The 25,499-nt window shown below is 45.5% G+C and overlaps 1 protein-coding gene across 1 annotated transcript; it reads left to right on the forward strand.

The window, feature by feature from the left end:
* Positions 1-397: 397 nt before the first annotated feature.
* On the forward strand, positions 398-15,650 carry LOC115458371 (snaclec coagulation factor IX/factor X-binding protein subunit A-like). Its single transcript, XM_030188282.1, has 5 exons — positions 398-466; positions 1,365-1,486; positions 4,614-4,760; positions 8,074-8,194; positions 15,323-15,650. Exons 1-5 carry the CDS (start codon positions 421-423, stop codon positions 15,394-15,396), a joined length of 510 nt encoding a protein of 169 aa, XP_030044142.1. The 5' UTR covers positions 398-420; the 3' UTR covers positions 15,397-15,650.
* Positions 15,651-25,499: the final 9,849 nt, after the last annotated feature.

Here is a 25,499-nt window from a genome sequence, read left to right on the forward strand (position 1 = left end):
TATTGTTGTAGTTTATTATATGTTGACCTCTCATTGTATATTTATTACTTATTTGAATGTTTTATTTGATTATTTGATTCTGTATATGTATTTGTTTGAAAGATTTATTTGATTTATGTTTTTATAGACTCCTGATGCAGGCCTGTAGGCTGAAACACAACAGTTGTGTCGAGTCTTTTTTTCAATAAAGAAGTTTTTATGATATTGTCTCCAGGATTTGAATTTCCATGGTCAAACATCCCACTTTTTACCTATTTCTGATCCAGTGCTGTGCCTGCTCAGAGCATTATAAAACTGTCATTATACGTAATATTTGACTCCAGATAACTAACGTGTGCTCACTAATCCACCAGTTACACAAGGGATTATTTTTAAGTATTTAATTTAATTTCTTAACCTATATTTGATACAGGAAAAAGGATGACTGGCGGCCTGATGTTCTTCTATGCTTGGGCTCTTCTTAGAGGTAAGAAATGTTAAGCTTTGGCAGGTCTGATAAGCAGTGTCAGATTTCCTGTTAGGTAGAGGTGACAGCTGCCTAGGTGGGGGTGGGGGGGATCCTGTGCATGGATAGAGCCATATCTCTCAGGGGGGCAAACAGATCACATGAAGAAGACACACCACCAGACTGTGGTGCATTTCCAATGGGGTCATGCCGCCCAGTTCCCCACTCTCCCCCCTCCTGTGCCAAGATGTGTGTTAGAGGAAAATCTGACCCACGGACAATAACACTTAAAAGATTAGTGGATGAGAGTCTTGACACTTGAATACACATTATTTGAATCATCTGGTGTTTTCAGACCTTTCACTCTTTGCACTTGCTGGAGTCTCCTCCTGTATTTTCAGCCCCTTTTGCTTTCTGTATTTTGCTGGAGCCTCCTCTGGTATTTTCAGCCCCATGCACTCACTTTACTTTCCTGTGGTATTTTCAGTCTGTTTTGCTTTCTGTATTTTGCTGGTTTTTTCCTCTGGCATTTTCAGTCCCTTTTGCTCTCTGCATTTTACTGGAGTGTCCACTGGTATTTTCAGCCCCTGTGCTCTATGCACTTTGCTGTGGTTTCTACTGGTATTTTCAGACTCATTTGCTTTCTGTATTTTGCTGGCTTTTCCTCTTGTATTTTCACGTTTTTTTTTGTTACATTTGTACCCCGCGATTTCCCACTCATGGCAGGCTCAATGTGGCTAACATGGTGCAATGGAGGGTTAAGTGATTTGCCCAGAGTCACAAGGAGCTGCCCCTTTTGCTCTCTGTATTTTGTAGGTTTTTCATCTAGTATTTTTAGTCCTCTTTGCTCTGTATTTTGATGGAGTCTTCCCCTTCCTGTATCTGAATTTGCCATTATTTTTCTCTGTCACTCTCTCAGTTTCAGCTGACTCTCGCTACGATTGCCTGTGCTTTGAGGGCTGCTGCGAGGAAGGTTGGTACCAGTATCAGGATTCCTGCTACAAGCCTGTCCTGAGAAAGACAAACTGGAAAGATGCTGAGGTACCTTGCCAAATTTTATTTACAAAATACTCTACATACAGTAAGGTTGGCAGGCCAGGCAGCATGATGGAGAAAAAACCCCACTTTGTTATTCTTTTCATTAATGTTCAGTCACAATGGGCTTTTAAGCTCTGTCTGTATTCTCACTTTAAGTACATAAGCATCGCCATGCTGGGACAGACCAAGGGTCAATCGAGCCCAGCACCGACAGGGTGCTGGAAGAACAAGCAATTTGTCCCGCCCATCCTAGAAATACTGTATTCCCTCGTCCATTCAATAACATTCTATGGCTTTTTCCTCCAGGAAGCCGTCCAACCTTTTTTTGAAGTCCGCTAAGTTAACTGCCTTAACCACCTTTTCCGGCAGCGAATTCCATAGTTTAACTACGCATTGAGTGAAGAAACATTTGGTCCGATTCGTTTTAAATTTACCACACTGCAGCTTCATCGCATGCCCCCTTGTCCTAGGGGCTTTTCATAGCAGATGCAAATCACTGTGCTACCTGGAAATGTCATGAGCAGAAAGAACACAGATCAAGCTTTGTTATCCATTACCACATGGTAGTACAATAGGGTGGTGGTGAATGGAATTCGCTCGGAGGAGGGAAAGGTGACTAGTGGAGTGCCTCAGGGATCGGTGCTGGGGCCGATTCTGTTCAATATATTTGTGAGTGACATTGCAGAAGGGTTAGAAGGTAAAGTTTGCCTTTTTGCGGATGATACTAAGATTTGTAACAGAGTGGACACCCGGGAGGGAGTAGAAAACATGAAAAAGGATCTGCGAAAGCTAGAAGATTGGTCTAAGGCTTGGCCATTAAAATTCAATGCGAAGAAATGCAAAGTGATGCACTTAGGGAGTAGAAATCCACGGGAGACGTATGTGTTAGGTGGTGAGAGTCTGATAGTTACCGACGGGGAGAGGGATCTTGGGGTGATCGTATCTGAGGATCTGAAGGCGATGAAACAGTGTGACAAGGCGGTGGCCGTAAGAAGAAGGTTGCTAGGCTGTATAGAGAAGGGAGTGACCAGCAGAAGAAAAGAGGTGTTAATGCCCCTGTACAAATCTGTGGTGAGGCCCCACCTGGAGTATTGTGTTCAGTTTTGGAGGCCCTATCTTGCTAAGGATGTAAGAAGAATTGAAGGGGTGCAAAGAAAAGCTACGAGGATGGTATGGGATTTGCGTTACAAGACGTATGAGGAAAGACTTGCTGACCTGAACATGTGTACCCTGGAGGAAAGGAGAAACAGGGGTGATATGATACAGACGTTCAAATATTTGAAAGGTATTAATCCGCAAACGAACCTTTTCCGAAGATGGGAAGGCGGCAGAACTAGAGGGCATGAAATGAGATTGAAGGGGGGCAGACTCAAAAAAAAAAAGTCAGGAAGTATTTTTTCACGGAGAGAGTGGTGGATGCTTGGAATGCCCTCCCGCGGGAGGTGGTGGAGAGGAAAACGGTAACGGAATTCAAACATGCGTGGGATAAACATAAAGGAATCCTGTTCAGCAGAAATGGATCCTCAGGAGCTTAGCCGAGATTGGGTGGCAGAGCTGGTGGTGGGAGGCGGGGCTGGTGGTTGGGAGGTGGGGATAGTGCTGGGCAGACTTATACGGTCTATGCCAGAGCCAGTGGTGGGAGGCGGGGATAGCGCTGGGCAGACTTATACAGTCTGTGCCAGAGCCGGTGGTGGGAGGCAGGGCTGGTGGTTGGGAGGCGGGGATAGTGCTGGGCAGACTTGTACGGTCTGTGCCCTGAAAATGACAGTTACAAATCAAGGTAAGATATACACAAAAACTAGCACATATGAGTTTGTCTTGTTGGGCAGACTGGATGGACCGTGCAGGTCTTTTTCTGCCGTCATCTACTATGTTACTATGTTACTATGAAATGTGGTCATTTGTAACATGTTGAAGGACCTGGAGAGAATAGGGGTAGAAAACAGGCTCTCTTTGTGGACAACTTTAAGGGTAATGCCATCTTAATAAAAGGCTTGGTATACTGTGATGTCATCAAATAAGTGCGGGAGCCACCTCACCTGTCTGCTTGATGGGAGAGTCATGTGACATCATCCAGTATAGCACTACCACCTCTGGCACAGGTCAAAATCTGCAATAGGGTAGATACCCCCGATGATGTGGAAAAATGAGGAGAGATCTAGAAAAGCTTGAAGAATGGGTTCATAATTTAGCAGCTAAGATTCAATGCTAAAAAATGCAGGGCTATGCATTTGGGCTGGAAAAACCCGAGGGAACGGTACAATTTAGGGGATGAAGAACCTTTGTGCATGAAAGAGGCGAGGGACGTGGGTGTGATCATATGTGATGATCTTAAGGTGGCCAAACAGGTAGAAAGGGCGGCAGTGAAAGGTAGGAGGACGCTTGGGTGCAAAGGGAGAGGAATGGCCAGTAGGAAAAAGGAGGTGATGATGCCCCTGTATGACTCTGGTGAGACCTCATTTAGAATATTGTGTACAATTCTGGAGACCGCACCTTCCAAAAGATAGAAACAGGATGGAGTCGGTCCAGAGGGTGGCTACCGAAATGGTCAGTGGTCTTCGTCATAAAGATCTCAATATGTATACTTTGGAAGAAAGGCGGGAAATGATAGAGACATTTAAATACCTATGCGGCATAAATGCACAGGAGACGAGTCTCTCTCGATTGAAAGAAAGCTCTGGAATGAGGGGGCATAGGATGAAGGTGAAAGAGGATAGACTCAGAAGTAACCTGAGGAAATGTTTCTTAAAAGGGTGGTAAATTTGTGGAGATGGTGGAAATGAAGACTATCTGAATTCAAGAAAACTTCAGACAAGTACAATGGATCTCTAGAAGAGAGGACGAGACAGTAGCTGGCATAGACGGGCAGACTGAATGAATAGGGCACATGGTCTTTATCTACCCTCAATCTTCTCTGTTTCTATGGAATCAAAGAGAATCAAGGGCTTTCATAGTAAGATAGTAAATGATGGCCCTTCTAGTCCACCCAGAAAGGTGACTAGGTTCTCAGTGGGCAGGGGAAAGGGATTCTCTCCAGAAAATATTGAAATTATTTCAGGAGAACTTCCTTCACCCTCCTCCCCTTCCCCCTCCCATGCCTGTTTTATCATTTTACTCCTCTATCCTCCAGGATCAATGTAATAGACTGTCAAGGGATACCCACCTGGCCTCTGTGCATAGCGATGAAGAAAACAACTATATCTACCACCTGATGGGGAAGCTGAAGAACCACAGGATTGGTGATGCCTACTGGATCGGTGGAAAACGTGACAATAAGGCGAGTCATAGACTGTCCTGGAGTTTTTTTAAAGCAATTAGTCAATGTCCTACTTGAGCAAGTATAGCTCTATCGCCAAAAGTTGACTATGGGCTTCTAAAGACAGTGGTGTCCTGTGCTTTTAATCCTGGATGATGACAGAGTAAGGGAAACAAGAATCCCCTACGAAAAAAATACAAACAAAAAAGAAGTAACGAAGAACCAATAAAAAATAAAGAAAGAGAGAAAGGAAAAGGAACCTAGGTGTCAAGGAATGACAAGCACAAAGTTTATTATAATAAAAACTAGACTGTTAGGTCTGTATAAGAACAATTTCCCAAAATAGCAGAAGTTCAGAAGAAGGACTCGATACGGTGACGTGATTCGGCACAGACCGCCTCCATCAGGAGTCACAACAATCTGACTAGTTCGAGCCATAACTACTTATTGTTGCAGGTTAAATAATCCTCAAAGAGGGAACCATTGCTTTCTCTGCTAAACCCTCCTCGATGAGGATGATTCAACCCCTAACAACAGATACTTGTGCTTAGAACGATTCAGATTGTTGTGACTCCTGATGCAGGCAGTTGCCCCGAAACACGGCATCGTGTCAAGTCCTTCTTCTCAACTTCCACTGTTTAGGGTCTAGTTTTAATTATGATAATTTTGTGTTTGTCATTCCTTAACCCCTAGGTTCCTTTTTATTTATTTATTAATGGTCCTCCCTTACTTCTTTTTTGTCAGTGTGTGGGATCATATACATTTAGTAGTATAGATTCCTAGAGTTCAGAGTCTGAGAAACGTAGAGGCATATTTTCAAAGCACTTAGACTTCCAAAGTTCCATAGGTTACTATGAGCTTTGTAAGTCTAATTACTTTGAAAATACGTATGCTGATTTTATATATCTGCGCTGAATAAATTTTGTTTTATTTCACCAAGTGGGTCTGCTTTTCTGTTCTGCTAACTCCTAATTATTATCAACTAAGTCCATGCCAATGCCAATAATTGATTGTTATCGCCTAATCAGGTAATTAGTTTGTACGTGGATCTGTGATCCTCACCCAAAACAGCATGTCCAGCTTTGGGCGACCTGTACAGAATCTGGGTTACTTGATTTTAACCCACGTTTATCATATAGAATGGCACCTCAAACAAAATTTTGAAAACCGTAACATTCAGTTTAAAATGAATATGAGCCATAATTGCTAACCAATGTAATTTTGAATAAAAGTTTTTAACCAAATCATATTTTGACAAGCCATAAATTAATCTCACGGCTGTGTTCTGTATTATCTGTGAACGATTGATTAATGTTTCAGAATAGAGAATGACATGGGGACGGGGACAGACCCCACAGGGATGGGGCGGGGACAGATCTTGCAGGGATGGGGTGAGGATGGAGACAGACCCCAAGAGGACGGGGTGGGGATGGGGACAGAGCCCGTGAGGACAGGGACAAACTTTGTCCCCATGTCACTTTCTACTTTGAAGACTGTTAATGACTGTTATTTATGTTTGATTAATGCAGATGACAATATTTTTATTTTTTGGAAAAAGCAAGCAAACATGCTGGCCACAGCGCATGGGGGATCTTGTACATCCTGCTACCAGCAAATTTTCTACGACGACATCTTGTATTGCAGGAGGGACTGTGGAAAACATGAGCTAGACTGAATCCTGAGATTGTTGATGACTTCTTATTCATCCGCAGATTAAAAAAATCGTAACAGTGCTTCATAGGGCATATTTCTTCCCAGCTAGGGTATAAAGTGTGGATTGTATTTTGTATCCCTGGACATTTTAACAGGGTGAATTAGGATTCCTTGGGGTAGTAGAAGTCGGCTATTGTTGGGGTTGGAAGGGTAGAGGGTGGTGGTGGTGGGAAGGAGGGTTATTATAGCTGCTCGTTGTTATTATTGTTTTCTATTTGTAATTTATACACATCAGTTGCACAGCATATTGGTCCTTTTTATACTTTAATAAAAAGATTTAAATATAAAATTGTAAGTGTTCGAGGCTTCTGCAGATGAGCACACGGGGATGGGGCGGGGACAGGGACAGAACCTGTGGGGATGGAAACGGGGCCTGTGGGGATGGGGATGGAGATGGAGCCTGCGAGGATGGGGTGGGGATGGAGACAGAACCCACGGGGACGGGGACAAGTTTTCTCTCTGTGCCATTCTCTATTTCAGAACTCGATCTGCCTGTTCAGCGTTCCATGTCATTTGGGGTTTTTTCCCTTTCATTTGTAGGGGAGGAGTTTCATTTCCGGCCAGTTAGTTACATTTATAGGCTGCACTTATGGCCCCACGTACCAAAATCTTAGATCAGAGCAGCTTATGAAGCCAAGAGTAGGAAGAAACCCTAGATTACAAATAGTCGGCTCTCTAATAATACAATTAAAATTACGCTATCATAAATAACGATCAAGATTTTAGCATTTTCCCAAAACTCTTATAGTTGGACTCAAAACATATTTCTAGAGGTAATCCATTCCACCATTTGGCCGCTGAGTCTCCAAACGCACATGAAAACTCTGATTTACGTAATAACACCCTGAGGCGAAGGAAACGGAAGTAATAAAAAATGTCCAGAATTGCTTTTGTAATTCTTCTTAAATATAATAAGCAGATTCAGCCTATACTGTGGGGCTTGACCATATAAAATGAAAAACACCATGAGCCTCCACTGTCAGACAGTACAACTTATATAACCTCGGTTTGTCACTTTCAAATCTTGAAACTCTAAATATCAAACGTGCTGCTGTGTTTTGCAGTGTTTTCAATAGTGAGCCCCGATTACTCAAATAATGAACTTTATGGGTGTTCCGACTGTTTAAGTATTGACAGGTGCGTAGCCAGACTTCGGCGGGAGGGGGGTCCAGAGCCTGAGGTAAGAGGGCACATTTTAGCCCCCCCCCCGGTGCCGCCGCCCCCCCCCCCCGCCACTTTTGACCACCCCCCCTGGCGCTGCCGCTCCTCCCCTATCCCTTTCCACCCCTCCTCCCGCCGCCGCCAACCCTCCCCCGCCACCACCAGGTACCTTTGCTGGCGGGGGTCCCCAACCCCCACCTCCGAGTCCGGTGCGTTCGCTGATCTGGATTCTGTTTCTGTGAGTCCTGATGGGTGGGGATGGGTGAAATTTCTATCCCCGAGCAACAATTACAGGCCAGTGCAGGCACTTCCACACCTCTCTGCTCTTTCTTCCCTCCTCCCTTCTCCTTTTGCCCTTCTCCCCTCCACCCTGGCTGTATAACCCCCACACTGGTAATAGCCGCTGATCGTTGCCTATGTTGATCCTAACAGTAGCTGTAATATTTTCTCCTGTTAACAGAAGAAGAACGCTGAGTTCACCTGGACAGATGAGTCAAAGTGGAAATACAGCAAGTTTGGAGCCGGTCAGCTGGATGGCTTGAACGACGAAACTTATGTGGGCTCATATATGGAGGAACCTGGTAAGGGATGGATGGTTGGGATTTGTTTTCTTCATAAGGCATCTACAAGGTTCAGTGGAGTAGAATGGGTACAAGTGAATCAATTTTTCACTCCTTCAATAAGTGCGAAGACTAGGGGACACGCAATGAAATTACATGGAAATACGTTTAAAACGAACAGGAGGAAATATTTTTTCACAAAGAACAGATAAGCTCTGGAACTCGTTGCCGGAGGATGTGGTAACTGCAGTTAGCGTATCTGGATTTAAAATAGGTTTGGACAAGCTTCTGGAGGAAAAGTTATTGGGATGGACATGGGGGAAGCCACTGCTTGTCCCGGGACTGGTAGCATGGAATCTTGTTACTATTTGGGTTTCTGTCAGGTTCTTGTGGCCTGGATTGGCCACTGTTGGAAACAGGATTCTGGGCTAGATGGACCATTGGTCCAACCCAGTATTGCTATTCTTTTGTTTTTAACCACCTCAGGGTACCTGCAGGTGTATTGATTCTCTGACACCAAGAGCTGAGAGCATGAGTTTAAGCAAAGAGGAAATGTAATGGGGCCAATGCAGACAGATGACAGGACTGCTGGACATACTTAGATTAATATGAAACCAGCTTCTGATAACTCCCCCCTCTCTCAGAAATCCCTGAGGATGGCAGATGTTGCCCAGCTGCCTGTTAGCCCTTTTGTTTCTCAAGTACCCCTACTTAACATACCTTTGTCCTCTCTGGGCATCTGGGACCAGGGCTCTCTGAGAACAATGAAAACCAGACAGATAGGCTCTAAAACTAGGGACTTCAAAGATTAAAACCTCTGAAAGTGCTCACCTTCCTTACATCAGGAAATTAAACTGGAGTTTGCAAAGGAAATAGCTGATAACAAAGGCTGGGAAGGAAAGAAGTTACTTGATTCCTCTCTGTTTCTGTTAGATATATAAGGCAGAGCACATGGCTCTGGGCTCGCTTCTCTTTCTTTCTCTGCACACCCCCATCTTTAGCCCCAGAGCACCTGGCTCCAGTGGCGTTCCTAGGGGGGCTGACACCCCGGGCGGATTGCCAATGCGCCCCGCCCCCGGGTGCAGCGCGGCCCCCCCCCCCCCCCCCGGCGAAAGGACACCCTCCTGGTGAAGGAAACCCCCCCAGGTGCACGCCGCTGGGGGGGGGGTGCTACGCACCTGTCCGCTTCGTTCGTTTCCATGCTCCCTCTGCCCCGAACAGGAAGTAACCTGTTCCGGGGCAGAGGGAGCACAGAACGAACGTAGCGGACAGGCACGCGGCACCCCCCCAGCGGCGTGCACCCGGGGCGGACCGCACCCACCGTCCCCCCCTAGGAACGCCACTGCCTGGCTCTGCTCCCCCTTTCTCCTTCAGCCCTACCCCAAGGCTCTCTCTTTTTTCCTCTGAACACCCCTATCCTTACCTTTCTCTCATTGATTCCCATCTAAACACACACACAGATACAGCATTGTAATATTTACCTGTACTAAGTGCTGTGAGCCTATATATACATATGTAAATACAATATACTTTCTATGTATATCCAAACCCGTGTGGATTGTGTATTCTTGGGAACCCACTGGACCCGGGACCATAACTGGACAACGAATGCTGACAACAGATACACAGTAGAGCTGCTGACAGAACAGCTTTTACAGCGAGCTGTCTGCAAAAAATTGCCCATAGGGTTCGGCATTTAATAAACATGCAAATTACTGCTGCACTAAAATCACAGCAGTAATCCACAGCTCATTGAAAAAGTCATCCTACCTGTTTTTTTAACACTGAAACCCACTTTGCTGTCTGAGATGAAAAGCAGTCTATCAAGTCTAATGAGCCTTGAGCTTTAAGGGGCAAGGTTAGCAATGTGGGCTACTGTTAAGATATGTTATTTTACTGTTAATCCCAGTTATCTCATTGCATTAAATGGGACTTGTGCAAAGCTGCCAAGTTACCCATTCCAGGAGGGAGACTTTTTGGCCGGTCCTGGTTTTCAACTTACATCCCAAAGCAGTGTAGTATTTGTAGTCTATGATTCCATCCATTGAAATCAGTGCTGCAGGTCCCATAATGCACAATTCATGAGATTGGCAGACATCCAGGACTGGCCAGAAAGTCTTCCTCCTGGAATGGGTGGCATGGCAGCTCTGCCGGTGCTAAAATAGCAGAGCTGCCAAGGGGGGTCCCGATTTTTGAGAGGGAGATTTTAGTACACGCCCCGGCCCCGCCCAATCTGCATTGGATCCGCCCACTCTACCTCTTGCCATCTTTTTCTTTTGATGTAGACATAAGGGGAAAAAAAGATTTTAAATGTTCCCAGGTTTCAACCCAATTCATGTTTAATGTGAGATATAAATGATACAAATAAGTAAATAAATAAATAAATAAATAGATAGAAACTCTGAATGTTGAGCACCTGATTCTCATAACATGATGTCTGTTTTAGAGGCCCTTTACCTTTAGAAAAAAAAATCTTTGCACAAATATAACAGTGCTAGGGTGTCCCCATAACCAGCCCCTCCAAATGATACACTGATTACAAGTAAAAAAGGCCCGTTTCTGGAGCAAATGAAACGGGCGCTAGCAAGGTTTTCCTCCCAAATCCCTCCCCACCCCTTCGTTGTTGTGAAGCCACTGACGCCATTGCTCCGCACCTCGTCAACGCACCTTCATCACCTTCTTCGTTCTGAAGCCACTGACGCCATTGCTCTGCCCTCGATTTGTGACGCCATTGTTCCGCCCTCGACGTCATCACCTTTGATGCGAGGGCGGGGCCCAGAGACTTGGTGATTTCGGTGGCTTCACCACCACGAACCCTTCATGAAGGAAGTGACGTCAGTGGCTTGGCTTCAGTGACGTCAGTGTCTTCGGAACGTTGAGGGTGAGTTTTATTATATAGATTACTACTCTACCTATGAAAAGTTATTCCCTTATTATACTTCCTTTATGTACATCTGTATACTGCACAAGCCAGCATGTTTGAAAATATAAGTGAGATTAAATTAAAGAATGCTACCAACAATAAAGAATGACAACGTGGATACAGCAGCTCATAGGTTTGCTTGCTTTGTTTTGAAGGGAAAACAGATAAAAACTAACCTATTGGCTTCAGCTTGTTTCATTTCATCCGTCTCCCCCCTGTTTCCATACAATCTCTACAGCAGCCGTGACAAAAATAAAAAAATGGCGGAGCCGCAGCAGCCTTCAAGCATACGCTGTCGGCTCTGCTGGTCCTGTGCCCCCACCAGGGGCGTATCTGAACTGCGGCGGTAGGGGGGGCCAGGGCCAGAGTGAGGGGGCACATTATAGCCCCCCCTGTTTCCATACAATCTCTACAGCAGCCGCGACAAAAATAAAAAAAGGGCGGAGCCGCAGCAGCCTTCAAGCATACGCTGTCGGTTCTGCTGGTCCTGTGCCCCCACCAGGGGCGTATCTGAACTGCGGCGGTAGGGGGGGCCAGGGCCAGAGTGAGGGGGCACATTATAGCCCCCCCCCTGTTTCCATACAATCTCTACAGCAGCCGCGACAAAAATAAAAAAGGGCGGAGACGCAGCAGCCTTCAAGCATACGCTGTCGGCTCTGCTGGTCCTGTGCCCCCACCAGGGGCGTATCTGAACTGCGGCGGTAGGGGGGGCCAGGGCCAGAGTGAGGGGGCACATTATAGCCCCCCCCCTGTTTCCATACAATCTCTACAGCAGCCGCGACAAAAATAAAAAAAGGGCGGAGACGCAGCAGCCTTCAAGCATACGCTGTCGGCTCTGCTGGTCCTGTGCCCCCACGGACGTCAGCTTCAAGTTCCGGGGGCACAGGACCAGCAGAGCCGACAGCGCGTTCCTGAAGGCTGCTGCGGCCCCGCGCTTTTTTATTTTTATTGTTATTCGCCGGGAGAAGCAGCAGGGGCGATGAGAAAAACAGCGATTCGATCTCAGCGGGAGACTGTCCCGCTTTGGCGGGAGATGGCCCACCAAAGCGGGAGTCTCCCGCTGAATGCGGGAGACTTGGCAGGTCTGAAATAGCATGAGCTAGTGTTGAAATATTAAGGGTCCCTTTTACCAGTGGCGTAGCTACGTGGGGCCAGGGGGGGCCTGGGCCACTGCAGATTTGGCCCTGGACCCACTAGAAAAATAGTTCTCAAAAGTAAAATTAGAAGTTAAATTGTGATAACATGTTATATTAACTAACAGGGAAGGAAAAAGCCTCAAATAGTTTCTAGGGCTAGTACCCTTATAAAGTTAAAAGCACAAAAAATTGGCTTCTAGCCTTTATCATCGGCATAAAATACCTTCCACGCCAGTTATATCAAGCAAATATTGCTCAGAGATACAACGTCCTTTAACAGCAATATTGCAATCCACTCACGAAAATAAATTTTTCTTTTACTTACCTTTTAAACTACTATGTAGCTGTTTGACTGAAGTCTAAAGTCACTGAGCCATTATCCAGAACCAAAGACCAACGTTGGCCACCGCTTCGTCCAATTGCGTCAGGGTCAATGGCTTAACTCTAAATAGAAAAAAAAATAACACATCGATTAAACAACAATAACGTCTTACACTCGCCAGACTTTCAGCTGAACTTCACACAGCTCCTGTGAATCTACTAAGATGGTACCTCCCTAAATAACCTGAAGTCCTTGACTCTACAACCAATCAGGGACCAATGATCACGCATATAAAATTCAGAAAAAAATTGTTCTCCTTACGAGATTTGGCCATGTATTACTGTATTCTATAGAACAGTGTCGAAAAATGAGCACAAAATACAGAGCTTATTATTGCTGTTTCTACCAGCTACAATAATTTTGTAATCTGTTTTACTGAAATTGAATTTTATTTCATGATATATATATATCTAGATATGGGAAGCTTTCAAATAAATAACAAAGCTGGCAAATAAATAAAATTAAAATAAAATCCCTTATCCTCCACTGTTTAAGGCACTGCATATCCAACTGGAACAGCTTTAGACTTCTTACCGAGTGTGAACTCTACTGCCCTTGTGCAAAATCTACCGACTCACCATACCAGACCCAGTACTGACCTCTGTTGATTCACCTGTCACCTGGACATTTCTACAAAAACATTATGCACTTTTTCTAGTTTTCTATTTTTATTCTTGCCTAATCTTTCTCCTAAGATTCCCTGATCCCAGTTTGCTGTTTGTATCCTGTGGTCTCACATGTCATCACCACTAGTACAACTAAAGTCTCTTAATTAAGACTCAAGCTCTTGTACATGTTTTGACCCATGAATTGAACCTTGCCTTTACTGCTCTACCAAACCATATTTATTTATTTATTTGTACCCCACATTTTCCCACCTATTTGTAGGCTCAATGTGGCTTACATAGTACCATCAAAGGCGTTTGCCCAGTCGGTGGATAACAAATACAAAATTGTATAGTGATCGTATGAGGTTGAGTGGAGGGTCGGAATGGATGAAGATTGCGTGACGTCCTGTTCGATCATAGTCATGCTGTGTTGGTAGGTGAAGAGGGTTACGTGGGGTCGTTGGGGTAGGCTTTTTTGAAGAGGTAGGTTTTTAGTGATTTCTTGAAATTCAAGTGGTCGTGGATTGTTATTGATGAACTTACTATTTTTTCTCATTACAATGGATTAGGGTTGTAGCATTTGTTAGCTTCTCAATCTGGTTTATGTATTGTTTTTCCATAGTTCTGAATGATGTACTGTTGTTAATTTTAGTAATGCTATGGAAAAACTGGTTACTCTTGCAGCTCTACATGTCGATGATTTTACACATACTCTTTCTATTGCTCACCTAGGTCTTTTTGTCTTCTTTCCCTTCCTTCTCATTCTCTTTTGCTGTCTTCCTTATTTCCCTTTTCCTTGTACGCAATTGTCCTTTACTTCTTTCTCTACTAAGATTTTGAGGCCTACGGTTTCTTCCCCACGTCACTGTACCTCTCCACTGCTTAATCCTAATCGCCACTCCAACTCCCTCCCACCCACCCTCCTGCTGAAGGATCACACATAGGCAGTCCGTTATTTTTTAATAAGCTTTTGCTATTGTTTTCAATAGTGTTTACCATTGTTTTTGGGTGAACTAGAATGGTGGCAAGCTCCGCCATATTGGCTTCAACCTCCATAATGGGCTAGATAGACTCATGCCATCTCCTGTTTTCAATCTAACCTCTTTAGGGTAATAGGAGAAGAAGGGGCCCCATTCAGGACCTGGGCTGAACCTAGGGTTGCCAACAGGATGCAGATTCTCCCAACAGGGGTTGATCCAGTCCTGGATTTACCCCACTGCTTGCAGAGACTCGTAATCTTGCTTTTCATGGGGAATACAATGGGGAAATTTTTGTGTTTATTTTAAATACCGCCTAATCAGTCCAAGGCTATTAACAATTCAAAATACATTTGAAAAAAAGAATCAGAACGCCATATTCAATGATAGCCCAGAGCCGACCATTCATACCAAGAACTACAAGTCCCTGCATGCAATGGAGTAAACCCAAGACTGGATCAACCTTGTCAGGCAAATCTGGATCCAGCTGGCAACCTTAGCTGATGCACCTAAAGCTCTTGTATTAATACTACTTATCACTACTACTACTTATCATTTCTATAGTGCTACTAGACGTACGCAGCGCTGTACACTTGAACATGAAGAGACAGTCCCTGCTCGACAGAGCTTACAATCTAATTAGGACAGACAAACAGGACAAACAAGATCCTGATGTATTTGGGATCAGAAGGGCACACACCAGGATCCCGGTGCACCCCCAATCTGGCCCTGCACTGTGTACCCTAAACAAGCCTCGATGAAAAAGAAGGGGACACAGAGCCTGTGTCACCTCTGGGATTAATGTCTCAAGGGATGGACACAGGATAGTGGCATAAGTTCAAATAAATGGCCCGTAGGCAACCATTTCACAAAAGGCCCCCACAATGGGAGGGGGATACAACTTGAAAGATTGGGGAGAACTTGCAAATAGCCCTCTTTTTTATTGTCGTCGTCCCCAGCATTACAGGGGCTGCTTGGGCAGGTTTTATGTCACTGGCACATGGGCACAGATCCTGTCACATCTAGAAGTGTGAACACAGATATGACTCTGTGAAAAATAACTTCAAGATCCAATAAGCAAGAGTATGGGTGACTGTCTTTCTTTCTTTCTTTCTCTCCACAGATGGTTCTGTCACCTGGAATGACTACCCAAACACATTCAGCTTCCCATATATTTGCAAAACGCGCATTCCTTAAAGAAGATAAACCAGAGCCTGGGATTTTTAGACTATAAGGACACACAGTGGGGCAGAAGAACGGAGTCTTAAAAACAGCGCTGGGTGATCTGCACAGTCGCCACCCTCCGATGACTCTCCTAGGAAGCTTTCCTTAACTCTGCAATTTTTGATTGAAAATACCATCCTTTGGTTTTGACCCATGAAGTGAACCTTGCCTTTACTGCTGTACCGGACCATATTGATGAATTTACTATTTTTTCTCATTAAAATGGATTAGGGTTGTAGTATTTGTTAGCTTCTCAATCTGGTTTATGTATTGTTTTTCCATAGTTCTGAATGATGTACTGTTGTTAATGTTAGTAATGCTATGGAAAATCTGGTTACTCTCTCTACATGTCGATGATTTTACACATACTCTTTCTATTGCTCACCTAGGTCTTTTTGTCTTCTTTCCCTTCCTTCTCATTCTCTTTTGCTGTCTTCCTTGTTTCCCTTTTCCTTGTACGCAATTGTTCTTTACTTCTTTCCAAGGCTTTTTTTGAGGGGGTACTTGGGGGTACTGAGTACCGGCACCTTTTCCATTGTCTGCTAAAATTGACCCATGGACCCCAAGCTTTAATGAAAGTGCTAAGGCTCTAGACAACAATTCTGCCTTGTCTTAGATTTTGTGACAGGTTGCAGGAGGCCTGGCTATTGTGGGTGGGTTCCTCAGTGGTCATCCCCACCCTTGAAGGGTGGCCTGGCATTTGAGTACCGGCACCTTTTTTGCTAGAAAAGATGCACTGCTTCTTTCTCTACTAAGATTTTGAGGCCTACTGTTTCTTCCCCACGTCAATAAAAAAAAAAAACCAAACAAACTCTGGCTACACTACATCCAGAGAATCCATATTCCAGAGCCGCCAAGTTACCCATTCCAGGAGGGAGAATGTTTGGTCAGTCCTAGATTCCTGCCAATCTCATCCTGGTGCATTATGGGACCTGTAGCACTGATTTCAATGGAAAGAATCATGGACTGCAAATACTACAATACTTTGGGGTATAAGTTAAAAAACAGGACCGGCCAAAAAGTCTCCCTCCTGGAATGGGTAACTTGGAAGCTCTGAATTATTCTTGGCCAGCTTTCATGCTATCCCATCCATATAATGGAATCTATACCGTAATTTCCCTGCAACCTGTGGATTAAGTTGCTTTAACCCAGGGCTTTTTTTTTGAGGGGGGTACTTGGGGGTACTGAGTACTGACACCTTTTCCATTGTCTGCTAAAATTGACCCATGGACCCCAAGCTTTAATGAAAGTGCTAAGGCTCTAGACAACAATTCTGCCTTGTCTTAGATTTTGTGACAGGTTGCAGGAGGCCTGGCTATTGTGGGTGGGTTCCTCAGTGGTCATCCCCACCCTTGAAGGGTGGCCTGGCATTTGAGTACCGGCACCTTTTTTGCTAGAAAAGATGCACTGCTTCTTTCTCTACTAAGATTTTGAGGCCTACTGTTTCTTCCCCACGTCAATAAAAAAAAAAACCAAACAAACTCTGGCTACACTACATCCAGAGAATCCATATTCCAGAGCCGCCAAGTTACCCATTCCAGGAGGGAGAATGTTTGGTCAGTCCTAGATTCCTGCCAATCTCATCCTGGTGCATTATGGGACCTGTAGCACTGATTTCAATGGAAAGAATCATGGACTGCAAATACTACAATACTTTGGGGTATAAGTTAAAAAACAGGACCGGCCAAAAAGTCTCCCTCCTGGAATGGGTAACTTGGAAGCTCTGAATTATTCTTGGCCAGCTTTCATGCTATCCCATCCATATAATGGAATCTATACCGTAATTTCCCTGCAACCTGTGGATTAAGTTGCTTTAACCCAGGGCTTTTTTTTTGAGGGGGGTACTTGGGGGTACTGAGTACTGACACCTTTTCCATTGTCTGCTAAAATTGACCCATGGACCCCAAGCTTTAATGAAAGTGCTAAGGCTCTAGACAACAATTCTGCCTTGTCTTAGATTTTGTGACAGGTTGCAGGAGGCCTGGCTATTGTGGGTGGGTTCCTCAGTGGTCATCCCCACCCTTGAAGGGTGGCCTGGCATTTGAGTACCGGCACCTTTTTTGCTAGAAAAGATGCACTGCTTCTTTCTCTACTAAGATTTTGAGGCCTACTGTTTCTTCCCCACGTCAATAAAAAAAAAAAACCAAACAAACTCTGGCTACACTACATCCAGAGAATCCATATTCCAGAGCCGCCAAGTTACCCATTCCAGGAGGGAGAATGTTTGGTCAGTCCTAGATTCCTGCCAATCTCATCCTGGTGCATTATGGGACCTGTAGCACTGATTTCAATGGAAAGAATCATGGACTGCAAATACTACAATACTTTGGGGTATAAGTTAAAAAACAGGACCGGCCAAGAAGTCTCCCTCCTGGAATGGGTAACTTGGAAGCTCTGAATTATTCTTGGCCAGCTTTCATGCTATCCCATCCATATAATGGAATCTATACCGTAATTTCCCTGCAACCTGTGGATTAAGTTGCTTTAACCCAGGGCTTTTTTTTTGAGGGGGGTACTTGGGGGTACTGAGTACTGACACCTTTTCCATTGTCTGCTAAAATTGACCCATGGACCCCAAGCTTTAATGAAAGTGCTAAGGCTCTAGACAACAATTCTGCCTTGTCTTAGATTTTGTGACAGGTTGCAGGAGGCCTGGCTATTGTGGGTGGGTTCCTCAGTGGTCATCCCCACCCTTGAAGGGTGGCCTGGCATTTGAGTACCGGCACCTTTTTTGCTAGAAAAGATGCACTGCTTCTTTCTCTACTAAGATTTTGAGGCCTACTGTTTCTTCCCCACGTCAATAAAAAAAAAAACCAAACAAACTCTGGCTACACTACATCCAGAGAATCCATATTCCAGAGCCGCCAAGTTACCCATTCCAGGAGGGAGAATGTTTGGTCAGTCCTAGATTCCTGCCAATCTCATCCTGGTGCATTATGGGACCTGTAGCACTGATTTCAATGGAAAGAATCATGGACTGCAAATACTACAATACTTTGGGGTATAAGTTAAAAAACAGGACCGGCCAAAAAGTCTCCCTCCTGGAATGGGTAACTTGGAAGCTCTGAATTATTCTTGGCCAGCTTTCATGCTATCCCATCCATATAATGGAATCTATACCGTAATTTCCCTGCAACCTGTGGATTAAGTTGCTTTAACCCAGGGCTTTTTTTTTGAGGGGGGTACTTGGGGGTACTGAGTACTGACACCTTTTCCATTGTCTGCTAAAATTGACCCATGGTCCCCAAGTTTAAATGAAAGAGCTCAGGCTCTAGACATCAATTCTGCTTTGTCAAGGATTCTGTGACTGGTTGCAGGGGGCCTGGCTATTGTGGGGTGGGTCTCTCAGTATTCACCCCACCCCTGAAGGGTGGCCTGGCTTTTGAGTACCGGCACCTTTTTTGCTAGAAAAAAACACACTGCTTTAACCCTACAAGCAGTTATTCTGTCAGACTGTTTAAAGAATGTCATTCCGCTGGAGGAGTAGCCTAATGGTTAGAGCAGCAGGCCAGAGGCGTAGCCAGACCTCAAATTTTGGATAGGCCACTGGGCAAACTGGGTGGGCAAATGTAGTCTCTACATCCCCCTCGGCACCAACAAAAAACATTAATACCTAAGCTGGTGGGGATCCCTAAGCCCCACCAGAAGCAGAGGTTCTCCAGAGGCAAGTACAGCTCCCTTCCATCCTTGCTCCAGCTGCGCAAAAACTGAGCGTGTGCGGCAGGGGGAGGCCAGCGCGACAGCAGCGCATACACAGGGCCACCGGCTGGAGCAAGTAGGACCTTTGCAGATGGTGGGTCTTAGGGTTCCCCACCAGCTATAACAAGGGCACTAGAATTTTGGGTGGACCTGAGTCCAAAGTGGGTGGGCCAAGGCCCATCCAGGCCCACCCACGGCTACACCACTGCATCAGGCTGATACCCAGGGATGTCAATCTCACTACCACCCCTAGGGCCGCATTGGGCACCCTAGGTGCACCTTCAGCCTTAAATCTCCCCCTTCCCCCTGAGATTTTGATAATTCAAATCAACAATCATGATTATCCCGACACAACCCCTCCAACAACAATCCTGTAAAAAATGTATAATTGGACCTCATACTTGTAAATATTAAACTGCTTTGTATGTTTAAGCGTGTCACTTTCCCTGAAGATAAAATCAGACACTAATAGAGGCCCTTTTAATAAGCGGCAGTAAGCCCACTGTGAGCTTACCGCAAGCCAATTTGGAGCTACCGCTGGCCCAACCCCAGTGCTAGTGGAAATATTCAAAAAATATTAGGGGGTTACCCAGCAATAATCGGGCAGTACTGCGCAGGGGCGTAGCTATGTGGGGCCCCTGTAGATTTGACCCTGGCCCCCCCGCCACCGACCCTCTCGCCCCCCCCTCCCGCTGTCAACCCTCCCCCACCGCCGCCGTCGGGTACCTTTGCTGGCGGGGGTCCCCAACCCCCACCAGCCGAAGTCCTCTTCTCCGGAGCGGCTGCATTGCTGATCTAAAAGCAAGGCTTCTGTTTCTGTGAGTCTGACGTCCTGCATGTACAATGTACAACGTGCAGGATGTCAGACTCACAGAAACAAAAGCCTTGCTTGCAAAGGCACCCGATGGCGACGGCGGGAAGGGGGGATCGAAAAGGTTGATGCCGGGAGGGGGGGGGTCAAAGGTGGTGGTGGCGGCGGTGGCAGGGTAAAATGTGCCCCCTCACCTCGGGATCTGGACCCCTCTCCTCCCGAAGTCTGGCTACGCCCCTGGCACCGTGCATTACCCAGTTACCGTCAGGTTACAGCAGGAGCCCTTACCACCCCCTCAATGGGTGCCAGTAAGTGCTCCCTCCTCCCCTGCATGGCCACGGGGTATAAGCAATCTTACCGCATGGCCACGAGGGGGGGGCAGGCGGACGAGTGGGCGGGCCTCAGGGTGTCCTGTCCTCCCTTCCCCTTTCTTTAGCATGCACTAAAAATGCTAGCAAACCTTTGTAAAAGGACCCCTCAATTTTTAAGACAATAGGGGAGAGTCCCAACCGGGGTTCTCCAACCTGAGGGGGTCAAGGGAGCCACGCAAAAGAGGTTAGAAAATAAGAAGAGAGTTAAAAATAAACAAAAATATAAGGGAAAGTCTCGCATTTTGCTAGGGAAGGAATCAATATAGGAGGCGGGGCGGGTGGTTGGGAGGCGGGGATAGTGCTGGGCAGACTTATACGGTCTGTGCCCTGAAAAAGACAGATACAAATCAAGGTAAGGTATACACAAAAAAATGGCACATGTGAGTTTATCTTGTTGGGCAGACTGGATGGACCGTGCAGGTCTTTTTCTGCCGTCATCTACTATGTTACTATGTAAAATGAAACGCTGAGGAGAGCTGGCAAACATGACTGCTCTGCTTCATGGATAAAAATAAGACTGCTGGTCCTGCTCACTCATGTCAGGTGGGAAGGCCACCAAAGGCTTCGAGATTCTTATTGAACACTGAGTAGCATCAGTGCCGGAGCTCCATCAGATGATGTCACCCATATGTGAGAATTCATTGTCCTGCTTGTCCTCGGAGAAAAGTTATCTACGAATGGAGAAGCTGTGAAGAATGAAATGGGGAAAAAAGCTGAAAGGGAAGATCAGTGTCAGCCAGATGTAGAGAAGGAAGGGCAGAAGACAAGAGGAGAGAGAATAAATGGAAAGGAGACCCTGGGAGAGAATTTAGGCCAGACTAACACAAGAAAAGCAGAAAAAAATAAAGAACAAAAGTAGAAAAGAAAAAAAAATTACTTGACATTTTAGCTACTGGAATGTGTCAGCTTTAGGAAATGTGCATCCTTTCTACTGTATTTTTCTAGCATTGCACTGCTTATGGAGTCTTGCTTTCTTCATGTCTCCATTTTTGTTTCTACATTATTCCTTATCTAATTGGTGGTTCTGTACTCTGTATTAGGTGAGGCTTTGCCTTGTGTTCTTTGTGTTAATGAGTTGTGTTAATCTATAGTTTTGATCTAGGGATTAATAGCAAACCACCTTGTCCTAGTTTCCTAAATAGCAGATGTGTTAATACTCTGTTGTAATACAGTACATTCTTTCCATAGGTAGGGTTGTTGCAGTTTGAGCTTTAGAAATTAAATTGGGGCTGTTGTGGTTTGTTAAGTTTACGTTCTGAGTGTCTTTTTGCAGGTGTAAACTCAAAACCGGGAATGGACAAAAAGTCTTGTCTCTTTCCTGGAACAGGGTAACTTGGCATATCTGGATTCTGTCCAATCTTATGTGGGTTCCAGATTTCACCCCCATAGAGAAGACTGTGAAATAATGCTTATTAGTTACAATGATAATTTTCCTGGGTGGCTGCAACTAGCTGGGGGGGGGGGGGGGGGGATTCTTTATGCATAGAAGACCCTTGTGACTTTCTTATAATGTCTTTTATACTTTATTAAAAGGTGTGTGGGGGGGGGGGGGGATGATTATGATGTATAGAAATCTCACATTGGCTTCCCTCCCTTTTATCACTCCAAATATTTCTCGACAAGGTTAGTTTTGCTCATACTATGACAGGAACAGTGGCGTACCAAGGGCGGGGTGGTGGGGGTTGTCCACTCCAGGTGCACGCTGCAATGGAGTGCAGGGAGCAGCCACACAGCTGTTGGTTCTGCTGGTTCCCTGCTCCTTCTGACACTACTTCCTGTTCCGGGGCAGGGAACTGGCGGAACCGACGGCCGCACGGCTGCTCCCTATGTATTAAACGCTTGGGAGAAGAGCCAGGCTTTCACCTGCTTCCTGAGTAGAGGTAGTCTCGAGTTATACGCAGCCCCTCTGGGAGAATTCCAGAGCATGGGGGCTACTCCTGAGATGTCTCACTGGCAGGTATCACATCGTACAATTTCTTTTGATGAGGGGACAGATAGTGATGATCCTTGAGAGGACTTTAGAGGTCTCAAAGGTGTGTAAAGGGCTAACTTAAGTACTCTGGCCCATTTTGTCTGAGGGCCCTGAAAATCACAGGAAGTGTTACATTTAGCCCTGTAAGGCTCTGGTAGCCAGTGATAGTTTTTGCAGAAAGGGAGTGATGTGGTCACGCCACTTGCAGCCTTCTATCAGTCGTGCTGCAGCTTTCTGAATTAGTTGGAGCTGATACAAACTCTTTTTGGTTTGACCAGTGTGTACAGGGCATTACAATAGTTTAGTTGTGACGTTATCATGGCATGGACCGCTATGGTCAGACTCGTCTTTTCAATATATGGAGAGAGATTTCATAGCTGTTGAAGGAGATAGACAATTTTTAAAGGTAATTTGAGTTTGTGGGATAGTGACATTCAATCCAGAGCTGGAAAAATTAAGAAAAATCATAAAAGATCTGCAGCCTGTACTCCAGGAGGATGAATTACTGAAAGAGATATTCCCATCCCCACCAGAGCTGGCTTTCCGACAGCCACCCAACTTAAAACACAAGCTAATTAGAAGTAAGCTCCCAACACAGACTCAAAAAGAAGAGAATGACACACATCCTTGCAATATATCCAGCTGCAAACCTCCCCTCCCAAATCTCTCTATATAAAAGGCAACACCAACGTTCTATGAAGCCTCCAGCCGGAAGTGTGAAGGGGGAGAGATATCCCGTTTCCCCATGAGTGTCTGCCCCGCCCTCTCTGTAACACAAACAGTCAGTGAAGGAAAACACAGCAAAGCAGTGAAGGACTCAGAGGGGGGAGGGGAGAGGGCAGGGACACACAAACTTCCACATGCACACAGAAGAAAACCTTGCTAGCCCCCGTTTCATTTGCATCAGAAACGGGGCTTTTTTCCTAGTATATATATATTTAATAATGTTCAATGGGCTTTTCCTTCAGGAATCTGTCCAAACCCCCCTTAAACTCCGTAAGGCCAGCTGCTGTCACTACATTCTCCGGTAACAAATTCCAGAGTCCAACTACACGCTGAGTAAAGAAAAACTTTCTCCTATTTGTTTTAAATCTACCATATTCTAGTTTCATCTTGTGTCCCCTGGTTCTATTATTTTTTGAAAGTGTAAACAAACGCTTCACATCTGTCCGCTCTACTCCGCTCATTATCTTGTAGACTTCTATCATATCACCCCTCAGCTGCCTTTTCTCCAAGCTGAAGAGCCCTAACCGTCTTAGCCTTTCCTCATAGGGCAGTCGTTCCATCCCTTTTATCATTTTCGTCGCCCTTCTCTGCACCTTCTCCAATTCCTTTATATCTTTTCTGAGATGCGGTGACCAGAATTGGACACAATATTTGAGGTGCGGTCGCACCATGGAGTGATACAACGGCATTATAACATCTTCGTGTTTGTTTTCCATCCCTTTCCTAACAATACTCAACATTCTGTGCGCTTTCTTAGCCGCCGCAGCACACTGAGCATAAGTTTTCAACGTCTTATCAACGATGACTCCCAGATCCCTTTCTAGGTCTGTGACTCCTAACGCGCAACCTTGCATGACATAGTCGTAATTCGGGTTCCTCTTACCCACATGCATCACTGGCAGCCTTATTTTCGAAAGTGATGGGCACCCATATTTCGACCCAAATCGGGAGATGGGCGCCCATTTCACAAAGGCGCCCAAATCGGTATAATCGAAAGTCGATTTTGGGCATCTTCAACTGCAATCTGTCGCGGAAACGGGCAAAGTTGATGGGGGTGTGTCAGAGGCATGGTGAAGGCGGGACTGGGGCATGTTTATCAGCCAGGGAGAGATGGGCGCCTTCGGCCAACAATCGAAAAAAGAAAGGCGTTTTTAGCGCGAATTTGGGTCATTTTTGGACCCTTTTGTTTTTCACGAACAAGACCCAAAAAAGTACCCTAAATGACCAGATGACTACCGGAGGGAATCAGGGATGACCACCCCTGACTCCCCCAGTGGTCACTAACCCCCTCCCACCAAAACAAAAAGAACTTTAAGAACTTTTTTTTCCAGCTTGTATGCCAGCCTCAAATGCCATACCCAGCTCCATCACAGCAGTATGCAGGTCCCTGGAGCAGTAGTTAGTGGGTGCAGTGGACTTCAGGCAGGTGGACACAGGCCCACCCCTCCCCTACCTGTTACACTTGTGGTGGTAAATGGGAGCCCTCCAAACCGCCCCCAAAACCCACTGTACCCACATGTAGGTGCCCCCCTTCAGCCATAAGGCCTATGGTAATGGTGTAGAGTTGTGGGCAGTGGGTGTGGGGGGATTTGAGGGGCTCAGCACCCAAGGGATGGGAGCTATGGACTTGGGAGGTATTTAACTTTTTTTTTAATTGTTACAAGTGCCCCTTAGGGTGCACGGTTGGTGTCCTGGCATGTGAGGGGGACTGGTGCACTACAAATCCTGGCCCCTCCCACGACCAAATGCCTTGGATTTGTTCGTTTTTGAGCTGGGCGCCTTCGGTTTTCATTATTGCTGAAAAACAAAACCGCCCAGCTCAAATCCACACAAATCTGATGCATTTGCCGGGCACAAACCATATTATCGAAAAAAAGATGGGCGCCATTTTTTTTCGAAAATACGGTCTGTCCAGCCCTTTCACGTACCCGTTCTCGGACATAGACGCCCATGGAGATGGGCGTTCGCGTTCGATTATGCCCCTCTGGGTCTCCTTTAACACTATCTAAACACACTAGTTGCAGTCTAAAGAAAGGACAGGTGTCCTTTATACATTATACAAACAGTGATTCCAGCTTGAGGAAAGCATGGGTCTCCTTTACATGCTATAAGTCACTCACACTCTCTTGTTGCACCTGAAGAAAGGGCTCTCATCCAGAAATACATTGTAACATAGTAGATGATGGCAGAAAAAGACCTGCACGGTCCATCCAGTCTGCCCAACAAGATAAACTCATATGTGCTACTTCTTGTGTATACCTTACCTTGATTTGTATCTGCCATTTTCAGGGCACAGACAGTAGAAGTCGTGCCCAGCACTAGCCCTGCCTCCCAATCTCAGCTAAGCTTCTGAGGATTCATTCCTTCTGAACAGAATTCCTTTATGTTTATCCCACGCATGCTTGAATTCCGCTACCGTTTTCATCTCCACCACCTCCCGCGGGAGGGCATTCCAAGTATCTACCACTCTCTCCGTGAATAATACTTCCTGACATTT

Source organism: Microcaecilia unicolor, chromosome 14 (genome assembly GCF_901765095.1).
Source record: "Microcaecilia unicolor chromosome 14, aMicUni1.1, whole genome shotgun sequence".
Taxonomy (NCBI): Eukaryota; Metazoa; Chordata; class Amphibia; order Gymnophiona; family Siphonopidae; genus Microcaecilia; species Microcaecilia unicolor.

What these genes read in the sequence shown, in the direction of transcription:
- LOC115458371 (XM_030188282.1), top strand. Translation starts at nt 421, where the DNA reads ATGACTGGCGGCCTGATGTTCTTCTATGCTTGGGCTCTTCTTAGAG. An exon ending in TGCTTGGGCTCTTCTTAGAG is followed by an intron (nt 467 to 1,364) that starts GTAAGAAATGTT and finishes TCACTCTCTCAG; the next exon opens with TTTCAGCTGACTCTCGCTAC. An exon ending in CTCATATATGGAGGAACCTG is followed by an intron (nt 8,195 to 15,322) that starts GTAAGGGATGGA and finishes TTCTCTCCACAG; the next exon opens with ATGGTTCTGTCACCTGGAAT.